General features: G+C 46.3%; 1 protein-coding gene across 1 annotated transcript; it reads left to right on the forward strand.

Moving 5' to 3' along the window:
- Window positions 1-2,431, forward strand: LOC144121423 (uncharacterized). Its single transcript, XM_077654609.1, has 3 exons — window positions 1-94; window positions 702-2,220; window positions 2,308-2,431. Coding segments are annotated over exons 1-3 (1,524 nt in total). The 5' UTR covers window positions 1-91; the 3' UTR covers window positions 2,310-2,431.
- Window positions 2,432-18,188: the final 15,757 nt, after the last annotated feature.

Raw genomic sequence — 18,188 nt, forward strand, 5'->3', positions numbered from 1 at the left:
TTTTGCCCAACTCCATACGGGTATATAAGTACGCCTCAGTTTGAAAGAGATCAGCAGCTTCTGGTTTGCCAACGGTACAGCTAAAGCAGCCATGGTAAGCCTGAACTGTCCCTTCCATTAGAATTGAAGTTGGAAGCCACACTTAGCAAACTGTCAAACATATCTCTGAGTATATCATCAAACGTGGTACCAATCTACAGCTCTGTTAAACCACTTGATTATAACACTGGTTTGTGTTCGAGTTTCCCGAGTTCTCACAGCATATTATTGACTTCGCAACCGGCAGCTTCTTTACATGACGCTTTTAAGTGTTCTCTCCAGATAGCAACAGAACAAAGAGAGAAAAATTAACTGCCTCATGTATAGGCGTTTCTTAATAACCCAACTAAAGTTAGATAAAAAACTGTGAAATTCAATACAACTACTCATACACTTGAGATATGCTTTTTGTCGCTTTTAGTAAACTTTTATTCGGAAATTCTAATTTATTCAGCCGTCTTTTAACCTAGCAGTTTACCTTAACTTAGGCTACTGCTAGAAGCTGCCTAAAGCGCCTTTCTTGGCCCTTCACTACAAACTAACACCTGAGAAGGTTGTGTATCAAACATAGTTTTATCATTAATTTTTACCTTAAACATTGCAATGCAAATGATAGATTAGTACATGGCACCCTTTTTACACGTTTCTTTTGTAAATTTCAGTTCCGCGTCTGCGTCGTTCTGGCCATGGCCACCAGCGCCTTCGCTGGATTCCTCCATGGAAACCTCCATGGCAGCTACGCCACCGCGCAAGGCGCTGGCCTCACCAGCTATGGTCTCAGCCACGGAATTGGCTACTCCGGTCTCACTGGCTACGGGGCGGGTCATGGTGTCGCCTATGGCCCAGCTGCCAGCTACGCTTTTGCCGCCCCAGCCGTTGCTCGTACCGTGTCCACCTACCACGCTGCTCCAGCTGTGACCGCTGTTCACGCTGCGCCAGCTGTCACCAGTTACGCCGCTGCTCCAGTCGCCACTGTCGCTGCTGCCCCAACTGTGTCTCGCGTCACCACCTACCAGTCTGCGCCAGTTGTCGCTGCTGCTCCAGCGGTCGCCACGGTGACCCACGCTGCCCCAGCTGTGTCCCGCATCACCACCTACCAGTCTGCCCCAGCATTCGCCAGTGTGGCCGCTGTCCCAGCTGTTTCTCGCATCGCCACTTACCAGTCTGCTCCAGCTGTGACCAAGGTCTACCAGTCCGCCCCTGTGGTTTCTGCCGCCCCAGCTGTGTCCCGAATCACTACCTACCAGTCTGCTCCAGCTGTCACTGGGGTCTACCAGTCTGCCCCAGCTGTTGCCACCGTTGCTGCTGCCCCAGCAGTTTCCCGCTTCACCACCTACCAGGCTGCTCCATCTGTCGCCGCCGTCGCTGCTCCAGCTGTGACTAAGGTCTTCCAGTCTGCTCCAGTTGTTGCTGCTGCCCCAGCTGTTTCCCGTTTCACCACCTACCAGGCTGCCCCATCCGTCGCCACCGTCGCTGCTCCAGCCGTGACTAAGGTCTACCAGTCCGCCCCTGTGGTTTCTGCCGCCCCAGCTGTGTCCCGCATCACTACCTACCAGTCTGCTCCAGCTGTCACTGGGGTCTACCAGTCTGCCCCAGCTGTTGCCACCGTTGCTGCTGCCCCAGCTGTTTCCCGCTTCACCACCTACCAGGCTGCCCCATCTGTCGCCTTCGCCGCTGCTCCAGCCGTGACTAAGGTCTACCAGTCTGCTCCAGTTGTTGCTGCTGCCCCAGCGGTTTCCCGCTTCACCACCTACCAGGCTGCCCCATCTGTCACCGTCGCCGCTGCTCCAGCCGTGACTAAGGTCTTCCAGTCTGCTCCAGTCGTTGCTGCTGCCCCAGCCGTGGTCACCGTCGCCGCAGCTCCAGCCGTTGCCACCTACGCTGCCCCAGCCGTCGCCACCGTTGCCCATGCCGCTCCAGCTGTCGCCACTGTTGCCCACGCTGTCCCAGCTGTCGCTACCACTACCGTCCACCAAGCCCCTGCTATCGCCACCGTTGCACACGCTGCCCCAGCCATCACTGCTTACCAGGCTGCCCCAGTTTATGGCTACGGCATTGGCACCCTCGGATACGGTGTCGGTCACTATGGTCTTGGCCATGGCATTGGAGTCTACGGCCTGAACTACGGCTATGGTCTTGGCACTCCCTTCGACTACACCACCCTGCTCCGCAGGAAGAAGTGTAAGTATAGGCTTAGGAATTGTCAACGTAAAACAATATTGCAGTTTTACCACGACTTGCCCTAACTTTTTGTGTTTTCTTTTCCAGAATTTATTCTAACTTAGAGAAAGCATGGAGTCGTTAAGAAGAAATGAAGTCACCGTCGGCCTTATGGAGTCTGTCTAGTGTCTTACAACACTTTGTAATAAATTGTTTATATGTACAGAGAAAATTCGTTACTACAGTGTAGTTTTTTCTTTGAACAGCACATGAATTTTAATATGATCTGTCTTGTTTTGACGCTCATGTTTCAAACGTGCTTTGCAAAGTTATTGCAACTAGAAATTGCTTTTTTTATGAAAGGAAATGGCGCAGTATCTGTTTCACATCTCGGCGGGAACCTGAACCGCGCCTTAAGGGAAAGGATAAAGGAGGGACTGAAAAAAAAAGAAGAGGTGCCGTCATGGAGGGCCCCGGAATAATTTCGACCACCTGGGGATCTTTAACTTGCAATGACATCGCACAGCAACCGCACACAGGCGCCTTTTGCGTTTCGCCTCCATCGAAACGATGCTGCCGCGGTCAGGTTCGAACCCAGGTACTCTGGATCAGTAGCCGAGCGCCCTAACCATTGAGGCACCGCGAAGGGTATTATTGCAACTACAGTAACGTGAAAACGATACGCCCGCATTCGGGAAATACAATGGCGGAATCTACCGATGGAAATATTTTATGGCTTTCGGACGAACACCCATGAATAATCACACGGCTCATCTTATCTGGAGATAATCCGGAAAGGTTGTTATGCTTTCACTAATCATGCGTGACGTCTTCGTGGTGCCGGCTTTTCTGCTTAGGAACGTAGATGATGCGTGGAACTTTTTAGAGATTAATATTTCATAATTTGGCTTTCCGACCAACTTGCAGTGCAATGTTAAAAATCAACATCAAAGGCAAGTGAAAAGCTTTTTATATCTTCATTTATTTTACATTACCGAAACAAGAAATTCCTAAGCGAGTCGCAATACACCTGCCAGGCTTTCCAGGAGCCTGAGTTCATAAACTTCTATAATATTTGCATGTTTTAATAATTGCAGCAGTGCTAATGAAGGATAATAAATTGTTCAAAGAAAGCTATCTTCAGAAGACTGGAATTATTATTTCTAAATGCCAGAAAATATTGGGTAGTTAGAGGGCGATGTGTTTAAAACGTCAGCACGGAACTGGGGGGAAGGCGCGGTCGCTCAGTCGCTTTTTCAGTCGACAGCTGATCCTAAGGTCAAGGGATTGGGGATCGCATCCTTACCGCTTCTTCCTCATTTGGATAACGAAGAGTTAAAATCGCCCCCTTGCTCTGTGATTTCAGCATTCGTTAAAGAACTCCATGCGTTCTAAAGTGAGCCGGAGACCTCCATTACCGCGTTCCTCATATCCCATGTGTGGCCTCGCGGCATTGAAGACCACTGTTTACAACATGCTATATATGGAGGTTGCACTTAATGCCTTGAAATGTTCGCGAGGCTTTCTTAATGCGATTCTACCTTCTTCCCCCATGCAGTGAAGTTACACAAGCGGTCAAAACCAGTTAGTTCTTCAGGGGATGGATGTGTTCAAAATATGGAGGTCTATGTTTATGGGTGGCGTATGTTATTAAGTGAATGGGTGTTCATAATGCTGTTCAAAATATTTTGCTGGGTTTCACTGCAGGAAGACAATAGATATTTTCCCGAGAATTGTCCCTTTTGCGGTTAACAGAAAAGCCTCACGGCCATTGTTGGGATGCCTTCTACTCGGGCACTGAAATAGTTTTTGAACGCAGGTGCAAATGAAAGAAAAATTAAATCCAACACCGATTCGCAGCAATAGCAATGATCTGAAATAATGTTCTGGGTACACAAAAAACGACCGGGGCTAAAACTTGAGACATTACAAAGGATATTGCAGGAATAACCTAACTAAACATTGAAATATGTTTGCAAATAGGCCCACGTATGCTGTTCATATAAAAACTATAACATCATTCCTTATATAACGGTATTCCTTAAAGAGAGAAATGAAGTCGGTAGCTGTGTTTAGATATATGGGTGTCATTTTAGAGCGATATGTCTACTGTATGCAAAAGTCTATATCCTTGTCGGTGCGATCCTTCACGTTGACTGATATTGATAAGCCGCTTAGCAACAGCTTTAAGTTAATCATCACATGTCCAACCATAATTTACCATTCCCGAAATGTTGGTGACCTCCAAATTTGGCCCGGGTGATTTCCAAAATTAGCACCGGCTACCGCCGAAATTTCACCTTGGCTGATATGGACCACAATCGATGTCCAACCTTAACTGAGCGTACCCGACACGGTGACGACACCTAAATTTGTCCCGGGTCCCTTTCGAAATTTGGCCGGCGCCACATGCTCAATTTGACTTTGGCCGATTTAGACCAAAATCGATGTCCAACCATAACTGAGTATGCCCGATACAATGGCAACCTCCGCATTTGGTCCAGGCCATTGGCAAAGTTTTACTTTGACGATATTGGCAATATAATAGTTTCAACCAAGTAAAACCCTATCGTGTACCATGCCTGCCAAAGGTACACCATCGCGGCTCATGTCCACCACGGTGGCTTGCCCTTGAACAGTTGACTTTAAATGAGTCTCGTTGAGGTGGCGCTATTGTCAGGTGACATGACATGACAACGTATGGCGCGTACCGAAACGCCTCGTTGCCACGCTGCCCCCATCAGCCGTAGAAGAGTCAGGATCGTTTTTCTATCCATGTCATAGCTATGGCTGGACGTTTAGGTATGACCGTGGTTAAACACCGCCTCACCTTTTTTTGAGGACAGCACATCATCACCAAAAAAGGCATACAATTTACATCACGCATCGATTTGCAGCAGCAGCAAAGATGTGAAATTAAGTTCTGGATACACACAAAAAGGCCACTGCTAAAACTTAAGACATGACGCAGGAAATCACAGGAGTAAAAAAATGTGCTAGAAAACAATAAAATCTGTTTACAAATGCGCCAGCGTATGCTGTACAAACAAAACAAACTTTAATATCAGTATTCACTAATGAGAACAGTAACAAGTCTTAAGCTATGCATAAATATCTCGGTGTCATTTTTTTTCTTGGGCCAGTACATGATCGGCGTATATTATCTGCGTTTCCAGTAAAGCAGAAAGATCTCTTACCTTTATTTAACATAATTTACCGCATATCAGCAAATAAGTTAATAAGTTAGCATATATAAATATAGCACACGTCCTGCCCTTGTTGAAATTTGTATGTCCTGTCTGTGATCAGGCATGCAATGTTTATGTAAAAATGCTTGACCATACTCGATCCACTGCTTCCTGATTTGTCCTTGGTTTGCACAGTCGCTTCTATAGACCAGGTTCATTTACCCTCGAACGCAGGCTGCGAGTGCTCTCTTACTCTCGACACCAGTCGCCATCTATCGGCGCACGCGGCACGTTGGACTGCGGCCGGGTCGCGCCGGCGGCGCGTAGAATGCGTGTTTACGTGTTCTTCGCTTCCGTCGCTGATGCGCTCTATCACCTAACGTATGTGGGTGTGTGCTGTGCATCACTAGTCACATTTTCCCTGGCCGTTCTACGGTTATCTGACACACACTGTTACACATTGTTACACACATATGCGAGGGTGGTCGACCAGGTACGGTGTGGATTTAAAACCGGTTCTTACAAGCACATGTCTGAGCTGGCGTGTCGTTTGTTGCCGTTTTTTTACGTACTCTTCCAGCTGTGATAATTTTATGCATCAGATTATATATTTCTTGATTTGACTGAATGGTGCAGTGACGTGCAAGCGGTAACCGGATCGGCCAGCTGCAGATCGAAGGTTGTCCAGGCGAAGCGCGTGTTTTCAATAGCCAGTACGTCTTAGACATCCGTGCACTGAGCTTGCTATTGCTCCCGTAAAGACATTTCGTGCATGGGGATGTAAGCACGACCGCCACCAATTTAAGTTTCTATTTCCGTATGTATCTCAGATGGGTCCGCGGGGTAAAGGGCTGACCGTATAGTATCTCTCTGCTGTTGGTACCTACCTGAATCACAGCAATATATACACGATTTTATTACATTCTATGACACGTGGCCAAACTGCCACGCAACGCTGTCACATGCTCCGAGAGCTTCCAAAGAAAATAAACGCGACTTCGGTCCGCAGAAATTGTGAAACCTCACCTCTCTGCTGATATTGTTCAATCTTGAATAAATTAAGCGAGAATACGTTTTTGTGCGCCAGACAGCAGAAATCATGGCAAAATTTGTTTTCTGTTTGCCTTGTGACTCAGTTGTGCTCACAACAATAATTTGTTGTGACCGGCGCACCACGTAGCTAGCGACAAGAAAGCCCCATTTGTGGTGGGTGCTTTATGGCCGACAGGAAGGATTAAGAGCGCATTGGAATTGAAATTGCATGCTCGCTGGGCACATAATACTTGATACTGACCAAAAAGCTTTTCACTGTAATGGAACACCAAGACAGTAACGATATAAGCGCGAGCGCGTGCTAATCGCCGGCACAATTAACGTGAATGCCGAACTATATGTCATGAGTAACGCATCAGTTCTATCCCTTTGATAAAGCAAAGACCTCTTGCAACACAACCACGCTGTGGAAGTATGCTGGACAACGTTTTTTTAACGCCCGAAGGGAAGTAAATCGCGGCTATATGCAGGCGCGGCCGCGGAGCTGCCGCCGCCCCGCAGTCCCCAAAGAAACGCCTGCAACGCGGCGCGCCAGTCGGCGGAAAATGGCCGCGCCCGAGAGCGGCTCTTGATTCTGGTCTATATCACAAGCAAAAGGAAGAAGGAACGCGACTGAATTCCACTGGGTGAAGCACGCAAGGCTCTCCGTTCAAAACGGTTTTACTCAATTTATTTTAGACAAACACGACTTTCATCCTAACCTTATTGGCACCCAACTCATCATTTACTTTCTCTAATGGATCACCGTTACAAAGTACCACTCTCTAGCGCTAGAGGAACTGTTTTCAGCATTCGTTTCTTTGTGCTGACCAATAATGCATTACATTCTATGCCACAAGATGTGGTTAACGGGAACACTGCGAATCTATTTCACAAACTTTTGCAACTCCAGAAATAAAGCCATATAGGCACCTTGGGGTTTCTTTAAATAATGGAAAATATTCTCCCTTGTGTCATGAAATGTGGAAAATATCGTGAGGAACAGATAGGCCTGTAAGATGCACCTGAAGCCATTACCTCCAACTAAGACATGGTTGATCACATATTAACAGATATTTATTTTTTGCTCGCTCTAAAAACAAAGCAGAACAGGATATAACGGATAATGCCATTCTTCTATCCGTCAGTTGCCAGGAAAAGTTGAATCCTTTATTACTCAGTGGCAACAAGAATAATCGGTAGATAATGTGTCGCATATTGAAAAGCCAGCCGACAGCTGAACCGGACATTCCAACAAAGCCTCCATGTGCTGCCACCTGGCTTCATCGCTACGAACTGCAAATAAAGAAGAAAAACAAGCAGTAAAATTGCGCGTACAGTGGGTGCTCCAAGCAAGGTAAGAACCACCATAATTCTGTCATGGTCATGACCCTGGTGTTTTTCGGCAACCAAGACGTTCTGCTGTTCGCATGAGCGCTAAGGCATCGCTCCTCGAATTGTCGCGAAAGCCTGTCAATTAATGACACTGTTTGTTCCACTGATGTGACGGAGTGAATGCATGAGCAGTAGCGCCAACACTCCACTAGAATGAGTCTATGAAACAAGAGTCCGCGCTCATCGCAGAGCAATCGCTGTCACAGGTGGCCTCTTTATTGTTTCCCGAAACTGGTTTTTGAGGAAAGGAGATAACGCAGTAACTGTCACGCACATCTCGGTGGGCACCTGAACCGCGCCGTAATGGAAGGGATAAATGAGAGAGTGAAAGAAGAAAGAAACTAAGAGGTGTCGTAGTGCAGGTCTCCGGAATATTTTTGGTCACCTGGGGATCTTTAACGTGCACTGACATCGTAATAGAGGTTCTTCAACGCTCATTTTGCGGTGCGGGAGCCCGTATTTGCGTCGCAATTTTTAAAACTCGCGGAGTTAGTTTTGAAAAAAATAAATTGAACAACATTAAAGCCACTTTGAAGAAAAGCAATGAAATGGGCATTACTGAATTAAGATGATGTAGAAATTGCACACTGAAATTCTCGCGCATAAGGTTGCAGCAAAAATTCCACTCAGCTTTTTCGCTGAGGAACAATTCAGGTGCATTCGAAAAATGTATTTACCTGGTCCAGACAGTTCCCTAAAACGTTGCTTTATCTTCAAGGTCGCTTAGAGATTTTCACGTTTTGACAACCCAGGAACCTGATATGGGACTCTAGATTTATTACGGAAGTGAACTTGGCGCCAACACTCTGTGATTATATAGCCCTAAAACTTTAGCTGCGAAATCTCACTTCCCGAATCACAGTATCGGTGAGCAGGCAAGGCACGAACGGCCCTCGCAGTGCTGTGTTCAAAGTGAAACTTAATTCGAAGCAGCGTATATGATACCTGAAAAAGAGGAAGTAGTTGCCTTCCCATTCCCCCCCTCCCCGCCCAGAGGATAAAAACAGAAGTTTCCCGATAATACCAACAAACACGAATCAACAGCTTTGTTCAACGGCGCATACATATTACCATACGTTGGCACATAAGGCAGTACTGGTGTTTCGGGGCAGAAATAGTGATTAGAGTGACTACGTCACCTATAAGTCTGATTAAACGAATGATGCTTTTGCTACGTGAATTTTCAGTCTCTAAGTAGTTCCAAGCTGGCTATAGAAGTTCCTGGGTTGCTTCGATCCACGCACGCCGTACTCATCGGCGCGCCCGTCTCAGGGTGGCTGCGCCATCTGTGATAGTAAAAAGGAAGTTTTCAAGAAATGGCCTCTGAGACGCGTGTCGAAGGCCACTACAAGCGTACAAACTTCACATCTCGCTGTTCCCTCGCTGGTAAATGAAACCTCGGACGACGGCGCACCGAGCAGCGCTCAAGAAACTATTTTTGGCATTAAATAAAACTTTGGCAAACACGACAAAGAGATGTTGGTTCCAAATTAGCAAGAAAAAAGTGGCCCGCTGCGCACTAGCTGGCCAAGCAGATGCACTGTAGATGACGGGTCCGCTTCCGCTTATAAGACAGTATTCTTTTTCTCCATAAACGCTAGTGTTTTCGACATGAGTCGGCATTCTAGAAGGACCTGAGTCTACAAAAGAAGGAAGTAGAAGTAATTCATACCATAAAATCAGTATTCTTTTTCTCCATAAAGGCAGTGCTTTCAACATGAGTCGGGATGTCAGAAGGACCGATGTCTAGAAAAGAATGAACTTGAAGTAATACATACCGTCATACCAGGTGCGACTTTTTCCCGGTCACAAGGGCAATCTCAACGCCAATTGAGCGTTAAGTCATCGAAATATTCGAGGGCCATCTAGAAACACCGCTGCACACAGCGAATTCGAACGATCATTGAGTGAGTAGTGAGGATGTGATCAGACAGCTGGTGCTAGGGGTAGCAGCTTTGAAAAAAAATCAAGTGAAAAACAGGCCTATGCATCTGCTTATTTGGGCTCATGTGCTTTGTCAGGACACTGAAGAAATAATAATAATAATTGGTTTTTCGGGAAAGGAAATGACGCAGTATCTATCTCATATATCGTTGGACACCTGAACCGCACCGTAAGGGAAGGAATAAGGGAGGGAGTGAAAGAGGAAAGGAAGAGAGTGGTGCCGTAGTGGAGGGCTCCGGAATAATTTCGACCACCTGGGGATCTTTAACGTGCACTGACATCGCACAGCACACGGGCGCCTTAGCGTTTTTCCTCCATAAAAACGCAGCCGCCGCGGTCGGATTCGAACCCGGGAACTCCGGTTCCGTAGTCGAGCGCCCTAACCACTGAGCCACCGCGGCGGGTACTGAAGAAATACAGAGACATGTTTTCATCCAACCAACAATTGCACTTCTAGAACACATCTCATTCCGTCCTTTATATTGATTGCAAAATAAAAAAGGGAAGGGAAAGCCTCAGGCTGCCTACGCATACGCTTCAATTAGAGCACCTGTCTTCGGCTGGGTGAAGAAAGTCCTCTTGTCAAACAGTTGGTAAGTACCCTGAGGCTTTTTCCTCCCGTGTTCACTTTGTATTTACTAAGACAAGCCCTCTTATCGAAACATTGGAAAGCACACTGAGGCTCTCCCGTCACTTGTTCACTCTGTCATTATCAAGAACCACTTTTTGTATTTTTGCAAATAGTGCATAAAGCACTGCGCTTCGGCTTGTCACTATTACTCCCCTCTGTACTTATACTTGCTCTTCTCTTCTTGTCTCTTTATTTCCGCTATCCGTAGATCGGATGTTTGGTACGTTAGGCAGCAACTGCTGCGGCGGGCAGCATCGTTCTCTTGCTTTTTGTACTTCTGTAAAAATAAAGCACTACTTTAACACACGGGCAATCTGGCTGAGAGTTACCGCCTTGGTGCAAGCCCTTCTCAAAATCACGTATCACCTCAATGTATTTTTTCCAGCCACTGTCCTCCGCGGCGGTTGATTTGCTTTAGTGTTCGGCTACTAAGCCGAAGAAGCCAGGGTCGAATACTCGCCGTGCCAGCGGCATTTTTATGGAGGCGAATTTTTGTCAGCTGCCTACATTCGGGACGCTGAACCCCTCATACACACATGCATACAATCCAGCGACCGAACTTACCAGTGTCAGGAAATCTACACAAATTATGGCATAGCAGCTCAGCATCACTGGAATGTTTGCACGCAAGCCGCCGTGGTGGCGCAGCTGTTATTGTGCTCAGCTGCTGATCCGAAAGACGCAGGTTCGATCCCGGCCAGGGTGACCGAATTCCGACTGAACGAGATGGAGTGACCATGTCGTCGAAATTTCCGGAGCCCTTCAATAGGGTACCCCTCGTAGCTTGAGTCGCTTTGGGACGTCAAGTCCCTGTGAAGCGATAAACGGATTCCATTGTGTTTAACTCACCAATCTATTCGAAATCTCTATTTCAATTCAGATTCTATTTAAGTTCTGTTCTCTTCTGATTCTTACTGTATTCTTATTCCATTTTTATTCGTTATCGCGTCTTTTAATCATTTTTCCTGCGGCATTCTGAGGGCAGCTTCCCCCTCCTCTGCCCTAGAATTGCAGAGAAAAATCCTCCTGAACACCTCTTGCCACCTGTGGCGGTTAACAGGTGGGGACTTTATAGAGATGACGACTGCTGCATGCAGACGCCATCAAAGAACTGAAATCCGCCTCTTGCAGACACGGCACTTGTTTGTTGTGCAATAATGTATAGGTTTTGGTGGTGGAACCAATTTGCCATCATCCAAATCTTATCGCCCAGTTTTCGAGACAAACGTCTTGAGGAAGTCCTCACAACATACAAAGATCATTTTAATGCCGCGAAATTTATTTTGGGAGATAGAGCTCAACGCCGTCGAGCAAGACGTCTGACGTGCGGAATAGTTTTTTTTTTTTTCATACACTGCAGCCGCCAGTCTCTGAAAGTGTCTTCCGACGCGCAAATCTAGCCCTCTTTTCATCCGTTACATGGGCCACCGCTACTCTAAAAAGCCGTCTAGCCTCTATTACATCGATACAACATCGAAATGGCTGAGTCATTGCATGTACGCATCTGCTTCCTTTCAACGTTGAACACTGTCCAATAACTTTTTTAATAAACCGGTGGCTGCATTCTGCGAACAGAACTCTTTCTGCGCATCAAATACATCCTTCCCCATTTCCAAGCAGCCTGTGCATTGTTAGAACGGAAAGACATTTGATTTTTTTTATATCTCCTAGTAACACAAGGCGAAGGGGCACCAAAGGCGGGAAGAGTAAAATTTGTGATTTACTCCTTGGAAAACAATTTAAGAACGATTACGATTCTCCCTAATGAGAAATTTGAGTGCAGCTGTGTTTGTGCCTCAGTCTCTCAGAAGAGTGCGGTGAGAGGCTAGTTGGTACTAAATTATGGAAACAATGAATAACGGCGCAAAAAGGACGGCATTTGTATCGGTTCGTGTGTAGCTCCTCTTTTAACTAAGATCCTTATAGCTTAAATTGACCGCTCGCTATCACCGGTACTTTCTGACGACCGTATCGTTCGGGTGTTCCGATACGTCAACGACTTTTTAATCCTTTTAAATACTGACCACAACGATGACTTGACACAGGTGGCGATGGAGATTTTAGCAACTTTTAAGTCTGGCTTTGCCAGTTTTATTTCACCATTGAACTTTGTGATAACTCTTGTTCGCAGTTCTGAGACTTCAAATTACTTTTTAACGATCCTGACCACCTCTGCTGGGCATACATGCCTAGGCTAAAAAAGGCACTCCTCCCTTCAACTCGTGCCATTCGAAGCCGATCAAGAGCAGTATTGCGTCAACTTGCCTGAGGGCTTCGTTAGCCAAGTCCTGTCCACATAAGGTTCCGGTTAGCTTTGATGCTCAGGTTGATCACCGTCGGTCTGCCGGTTTTCCGCTGGCCCTTCAGGCTGTCGCCGAGTCCCTGTTGAAGTCTTTCCGCCCAAATTGAAAGCCTCGTGGGGCGGATGCACAGGAGAGGCAGAAGTATGAAGTTATGCCCTATGTTCACAGGGTCTCGCTCGGCCTGAAGAGGGTCGCCGGTAAATTCGGCGTAGAGGTCCTTTTTTCGGCACCTTTCAAGCTGTCGCGTTTGAGCAATTTGGTTAGACCAGATAGGCAAAAGAAGATTGAGTGTAGCACTAACCACAGGAAGTTTGTGCACTGCAGATAGAATGTAATCTATCAGATTCCCCTGAGCTGTTGTAAGGTGTACGTCGGGCAAACTGGCCGCTGCATCAACATTAGATTATTAAAGCATGCCAGTTCCTTAGCTGAGTCTAGAGGACAGCATCTGCATAAGCGTTGTAAGACCTGCAAGCATGACGACAAAGAATTCCCTCCACTTTTCGGCAGGACTAAGGCTATCCAACGGGCGAGGGATAAGAAAGGACATGAAGTTATCGAAGCCTTGGAAATCGCGAGATTAGGGCTTGACAAATGTGTTAGCGAGGCTTCCATACACTTGTACCGCAAGGAGTTGGAGTTTCTTGAATTTTCGAGATGATTATGGCTTTTGTCTTTGTGGTTGGTGCGCATGCGCTGTGTTGTTGAAGGAATGAGACGTTGGTGCAATACACCAGTTATTAGTATGCGCATGTCTCGTGTGGTTCTTCTGTCTTGTGCCGTCCTTTTTGCGCAGTTATTTATTGCTTTGTGGACTCATTGTTTTGCTTTGTCGGGTTTTCGGCGCGTCTGGCGATGATATTAATTTGATAGTAGTATTAGTTTAACACGACCATATGTTCAAAGCACTACGGGAGAGTGTGTTGTAGTTTAACACGAGTTGTGATCGACTGCGGCGATAGCCTAGTGCTCTGAGTCTCCGTATTCTCGTTGTTTTGCTTTGCTGTTTCGAGAGCACGTCTTTCGACGATATTAGATCGATAGTAGTAGTATTACATGACGAAGAAGAAGGTGTCCAATTCACCGCGAGCGGGAATGCGCAGAGCACGATAGCAGTATTAGTCGCAGAAGACGACGATATGCAATGCTCAGCACGAGAGTGTCTCGAAGTTTAGCTTGAGGCGTGATCAGCTTCGGGGATAGCGGAGCGCTCTCGTACAGTGGCGAGCGAAGCTGAACTGTTTGCGTCGCCGTGGGATTCTATCGCAGTCGCAGCAATGTATATATTTATTTATTTATTTATTTATTTATTTATTTATTTATTTATTTATTTATTTATTTATTTATTTACTGGTTACACCAACGGCGCCGAAGTGGCTGAACCCACGAACGGGCGCTTAATTGCTGCACTCTGAAATAGAAAAGTAACATCCTCGATTGTAACGCACGCTAGATTTTGAGGCTTCCTGGGCAAAGAGCGAGCGCCCCGTGACGAGCGCGCAGTTTTTGGCGAACTGGACGAGCCACGCGGATGGAAGCGAGAGCAACGCGCAGAGACGCTAATCAGCCTCCTAATCGAAGACCCGCCGCGGTGGCTCCGTGGTTAGGGCGCTCAACTACTGATCCGGAGTTCCCGGGTTCGAACCCGACCGCGGCGGCTGCGTTTTTATGGAGGCAAAACGCTAAGGCGCCCGTGTGCTGTGCAATGTCAGTGCACGTTAAAGATCCCCAGGTGGTCGAATTAATTCCGGAGCCCTCCACTACGGCACCTCTCTCTTCCTTTCTTCTTTCACTCCCTCCTTTATCCCTTCCCTTACGGCGCGGTTCAGGTGTCCAACGATATATGAGACAGATACTGCGCCATTTCCTTTCCCGCCCAAAAACCAATTATTATTATTAATCGAAGCTCAGCTGTGTGCGGTTGGCTGCCTGATGTGCGGTCGATGGCTGCCAACGCCGAGCGCTCGCGCGAAGCTCAGGAAAGCGAAACCTAAACTAAGCGCACAGACCGTTCTTGGAGGCGAGGGTTATCCCTTTTTCGTCACGTTTTCCGTTGCGCACGTGAAAGTTGCGCGGGCAGCTCGAGCAGCATGCATTGCAGATTTGAGTGGGGCTATTTCGACGATCGCTAGCAATGCCAGTCGTACCTGAACGCGGCCTCCCTTCCTGAAGTTGTTCGAATTTCCCGGTGCGAGACGAGTTGGGTCAGAATTAGGGAGCCTCCAAGGCCATACATTTACATGGCGGCTGTTTTCGCAATGTATTCGAAAAGCAGACAGCCGCTGCCAGTTTTCACAAACTCCAAAGAGTTAGGGCGCGCCAGAAGCAGAACAGCTGAAGGCTATCCTGCAGAAACGCCTCCATGCGCCCAAAACTTAACTATTTAAAAGTAAAGAATTTTTTTTGCAACATGTTTCTGCGTTGTTGCGCCTAGTTCAGGAAACCCATGGATGACGGTACGCAAACAGTGGCAACTGCAAACCCTAGTGATACAGTTGTACTCATTGAAAAGGCTGTTTTCTGAAGCAAAACTACTAGCAGCAAACCTCCGTACGCAAAATACCAAGATACCAGGCCCAGGCAGAGCCAGGCTTTGTGGCCAACTCCATAAAGACAAGTCCCTTAAACTTATCATCTATCACCACACTTCGCGCACGTGTGAGAGCCCGGACGACGTCGGCAATTAAACACTTCGCACGTGTAGGCATACGGCGGCATTCCCTACCCTTCTCTGCCTTTTCTTCTTGATGCGCTCAGCTTCTTTGGCACTTGCCCACCAAGAGCTCATCTATTTGTTTCTTTTATGCGTCGACTTGCCAAAGAGAAAATACGTGACTTAATCAAGCATGTTGAGCGTTTGCAAAGTGAAACTTGCGAATAAAGCAGCCGACTTTTGCATTCCTCCTGGAGAGCCGGCACCATAGAGCCGTCCAGTTTTGTTGCTTTTTATGTGCGGCCGGTTGATTGCCTCGACCTTCGAAGGCAAGGTGTAAAGCCCGGATTTCGTCAGTAGACTACGAGGAAGAGCGTCGAACAAACCGGCCGACTTGGTCCGCTGCCAGCGAGTAACGAACGCCATCCACATTGACCCCACGTGTATGTGCGCACTTGTGCGTTTTTGAAGCACATGAACAGTCTTCCTTCTTCTTACTTGGCTTTCACAATGAAGAAGCTTGGATTTTACTCAGTTATTGTCTACAATATCGCTCAGCAAGGCATGTTGCTGGGCTATTTGGTTTAGCATTTTTTGGAGCTTGGAAAAAAACCAAACCAAAGCAAACCATACCAAACCAAAGTTTCTTTCTTCAACGCGACAGCGTTAAGAAGCTCGAATCACAGAAAAACTTGTCTCAGTAGCGTTGTAACGCGAAAATCCTCACTCTTCGATAAGATAATGATGTCACAGCCGCATGTACTCACGCGTGAATTTCAAACAACCCACTAAGAGCTCACTTGAAACATGACGTAACGCGTGAAATTAAAGTGATTAAAATAACGCATCTAGTAAGAATTAAATGTCGCCGCATGTGTCAAACGATTTAAATTTGTAATGCAATCCGCTTGACTCACAGAATAATTTTGAGAGTTTTAGGCAAGGTTTAAACTCACGACGCTGGGATTGCGAGCCATATTCGTGGTCTACTAGACCATGCAAGGCAAGGTGGCACGGTTTGGGAAAAGGCCGGAGTTTGTATGCACATCACGTAGTCTTACAAGTAAAGCGATATCTACGACTGTATGCTAATGATTATGTTTGTTTAGAAGAGGATCACTGGCCTCTATCGCGTCCTACCCTGGATGCGGAGCTAATGTCCTTCCTCCCACCTAGTTTTAGATTCGCAGTTGATACAATATATGGGCCATGAGGGTTTTCGATGCTATTGTCAGAGAACTTTCCTCGTCACATTGATCGGGTTTCAGGGTATTCAAATTTTTATTCAATCTTTATATGAAAATTTGGAGGCCACCTTCACGTGCATTGAAGACAAAGTTCCAAGCACCTCCTCCTGTGGTTCGTTACTCCCGCTCAAGGCTTGGAACCCTTTTTTAAAGCGCTCCTGTCACTTTCTTTCCAGGAACAATAATTTCTGCTTTTCTCCAGGCTATACTGCGTAAGTGATCAAAAATCGTCGGTATTAAAAAAACGCTCTAATTGCCAGTTTTTCGTCACTCAACCTATTTCTGTATCTCCATCTCGTTATCAAGACCTTAATTTAAGATGGTGTCAAAAAATGTACCTCATCAATCTCTCATGCCCCCTATGCTTCAGAATGCAATGCCTTTTGTCACGTCTGATTGATTTTCCCGACTCAGTATGAAGGAGCAGTGGTGATTACCGTTCTTCCGCAGGAAGTCAACGACAGGCACCGAAAGAAATAATGATGTCAATTCTGGTATTCTGCGTCTAAAAATTCATGTGTAAGTCCTCATTGAACTCACATTTGCTAAAGCGCCCCGCATTAAACACAGTGTACATTGCTTGCGTTACTAATCCAAAGTTTTGAGAGTTGAAACTAGTTGCAAGCGCAAACGCGAACTATCTGGAAGAACAATTCACTTAATTTACGGGGCTCTTCTGCCTCGCGAGTTTTCATTCAGCTTTTCAATCGAGCTATATTGATATAGAGCGCATTTGAGACATCTTTTGAAACACCCATGTGCGCCTATAACCGCTCAAAAGCGCGCAAAACTTGTGCGAATTTATTTTTTTCTCATCATCTTAACGGCAAAATAATATAACTGATCTATAGGCTGTGCCCGCTATCAAGTGCATATTTAGGTCTGCATCGCACAGTAGTAGGTTTACATCTTTTTTTTAGCATCTTCCTAGCTTCAAAGCCACAAAACCAAGCAACCCTTTTTCATGAAAGTTTCACGAAAACAAACAAGAAAAATTCAAAAGACTTAGCTGTTTAGGGGTACACCTTTTAGCCCCTTTATTCATGGCGGCAGCGCCGAAAATTCGCATCGGACAATTAAGCTTTCAACTGTCTTCAGTCCGCACTATTGCCAGCAGTATTTTTGTTTAGCCCTAAGAAGAAGTTGTTCGTTCCGTAGCAGTTAACAACCTGTTTACAGCCACTATGTGACACTGAAAGACACAATTAAGAGTCCTAATTTCAGAACTATAAACAGCATTTAAAGCCTTTCTCACACCTCACCAAGCAGTACTTTTCAAAATACAATCTGAGGCCTTTACTAAATGAAAAGCATGAGAGAATGGATAAGACAGAACGGCGGCTTTATTTGATGCTCAGTGCAATTTGAAGAAATTATAATGCAGACGTCCGTCAATTTTAACTGCGTTGAAAGGCTCTTCTTTTTCTCTTTCCTCCAGGTGCACCTTCAGGTATTTCTCGAATGGCCTTCAGATCTGAAAAGCGAAGGGAACGTGATTTCAATGCGGAAGCACACGACGGCTCTCGCAGAGCCATGCTTTCTTTAAATGTTTTCCTGTACAGTGGCCGCGGAAACCACATCGGTTCCACAAGGAAT

The sequence above is a fragment of the Amblyomma americanum genome, chromosome 2, assembly GCF_052857255.1.
Source record: "Amblyomma americanum isolate KBUSLIRL-KWMA chromosome 2, ASM5285725v1, whole genome shotgun sequence".
Lineage (NCBI taxonomy): Eukaryota > Metazoa > Arthropoda > Arachnida > Ixodida > Ixodidae > Amblyomma > Amblyomma americanum.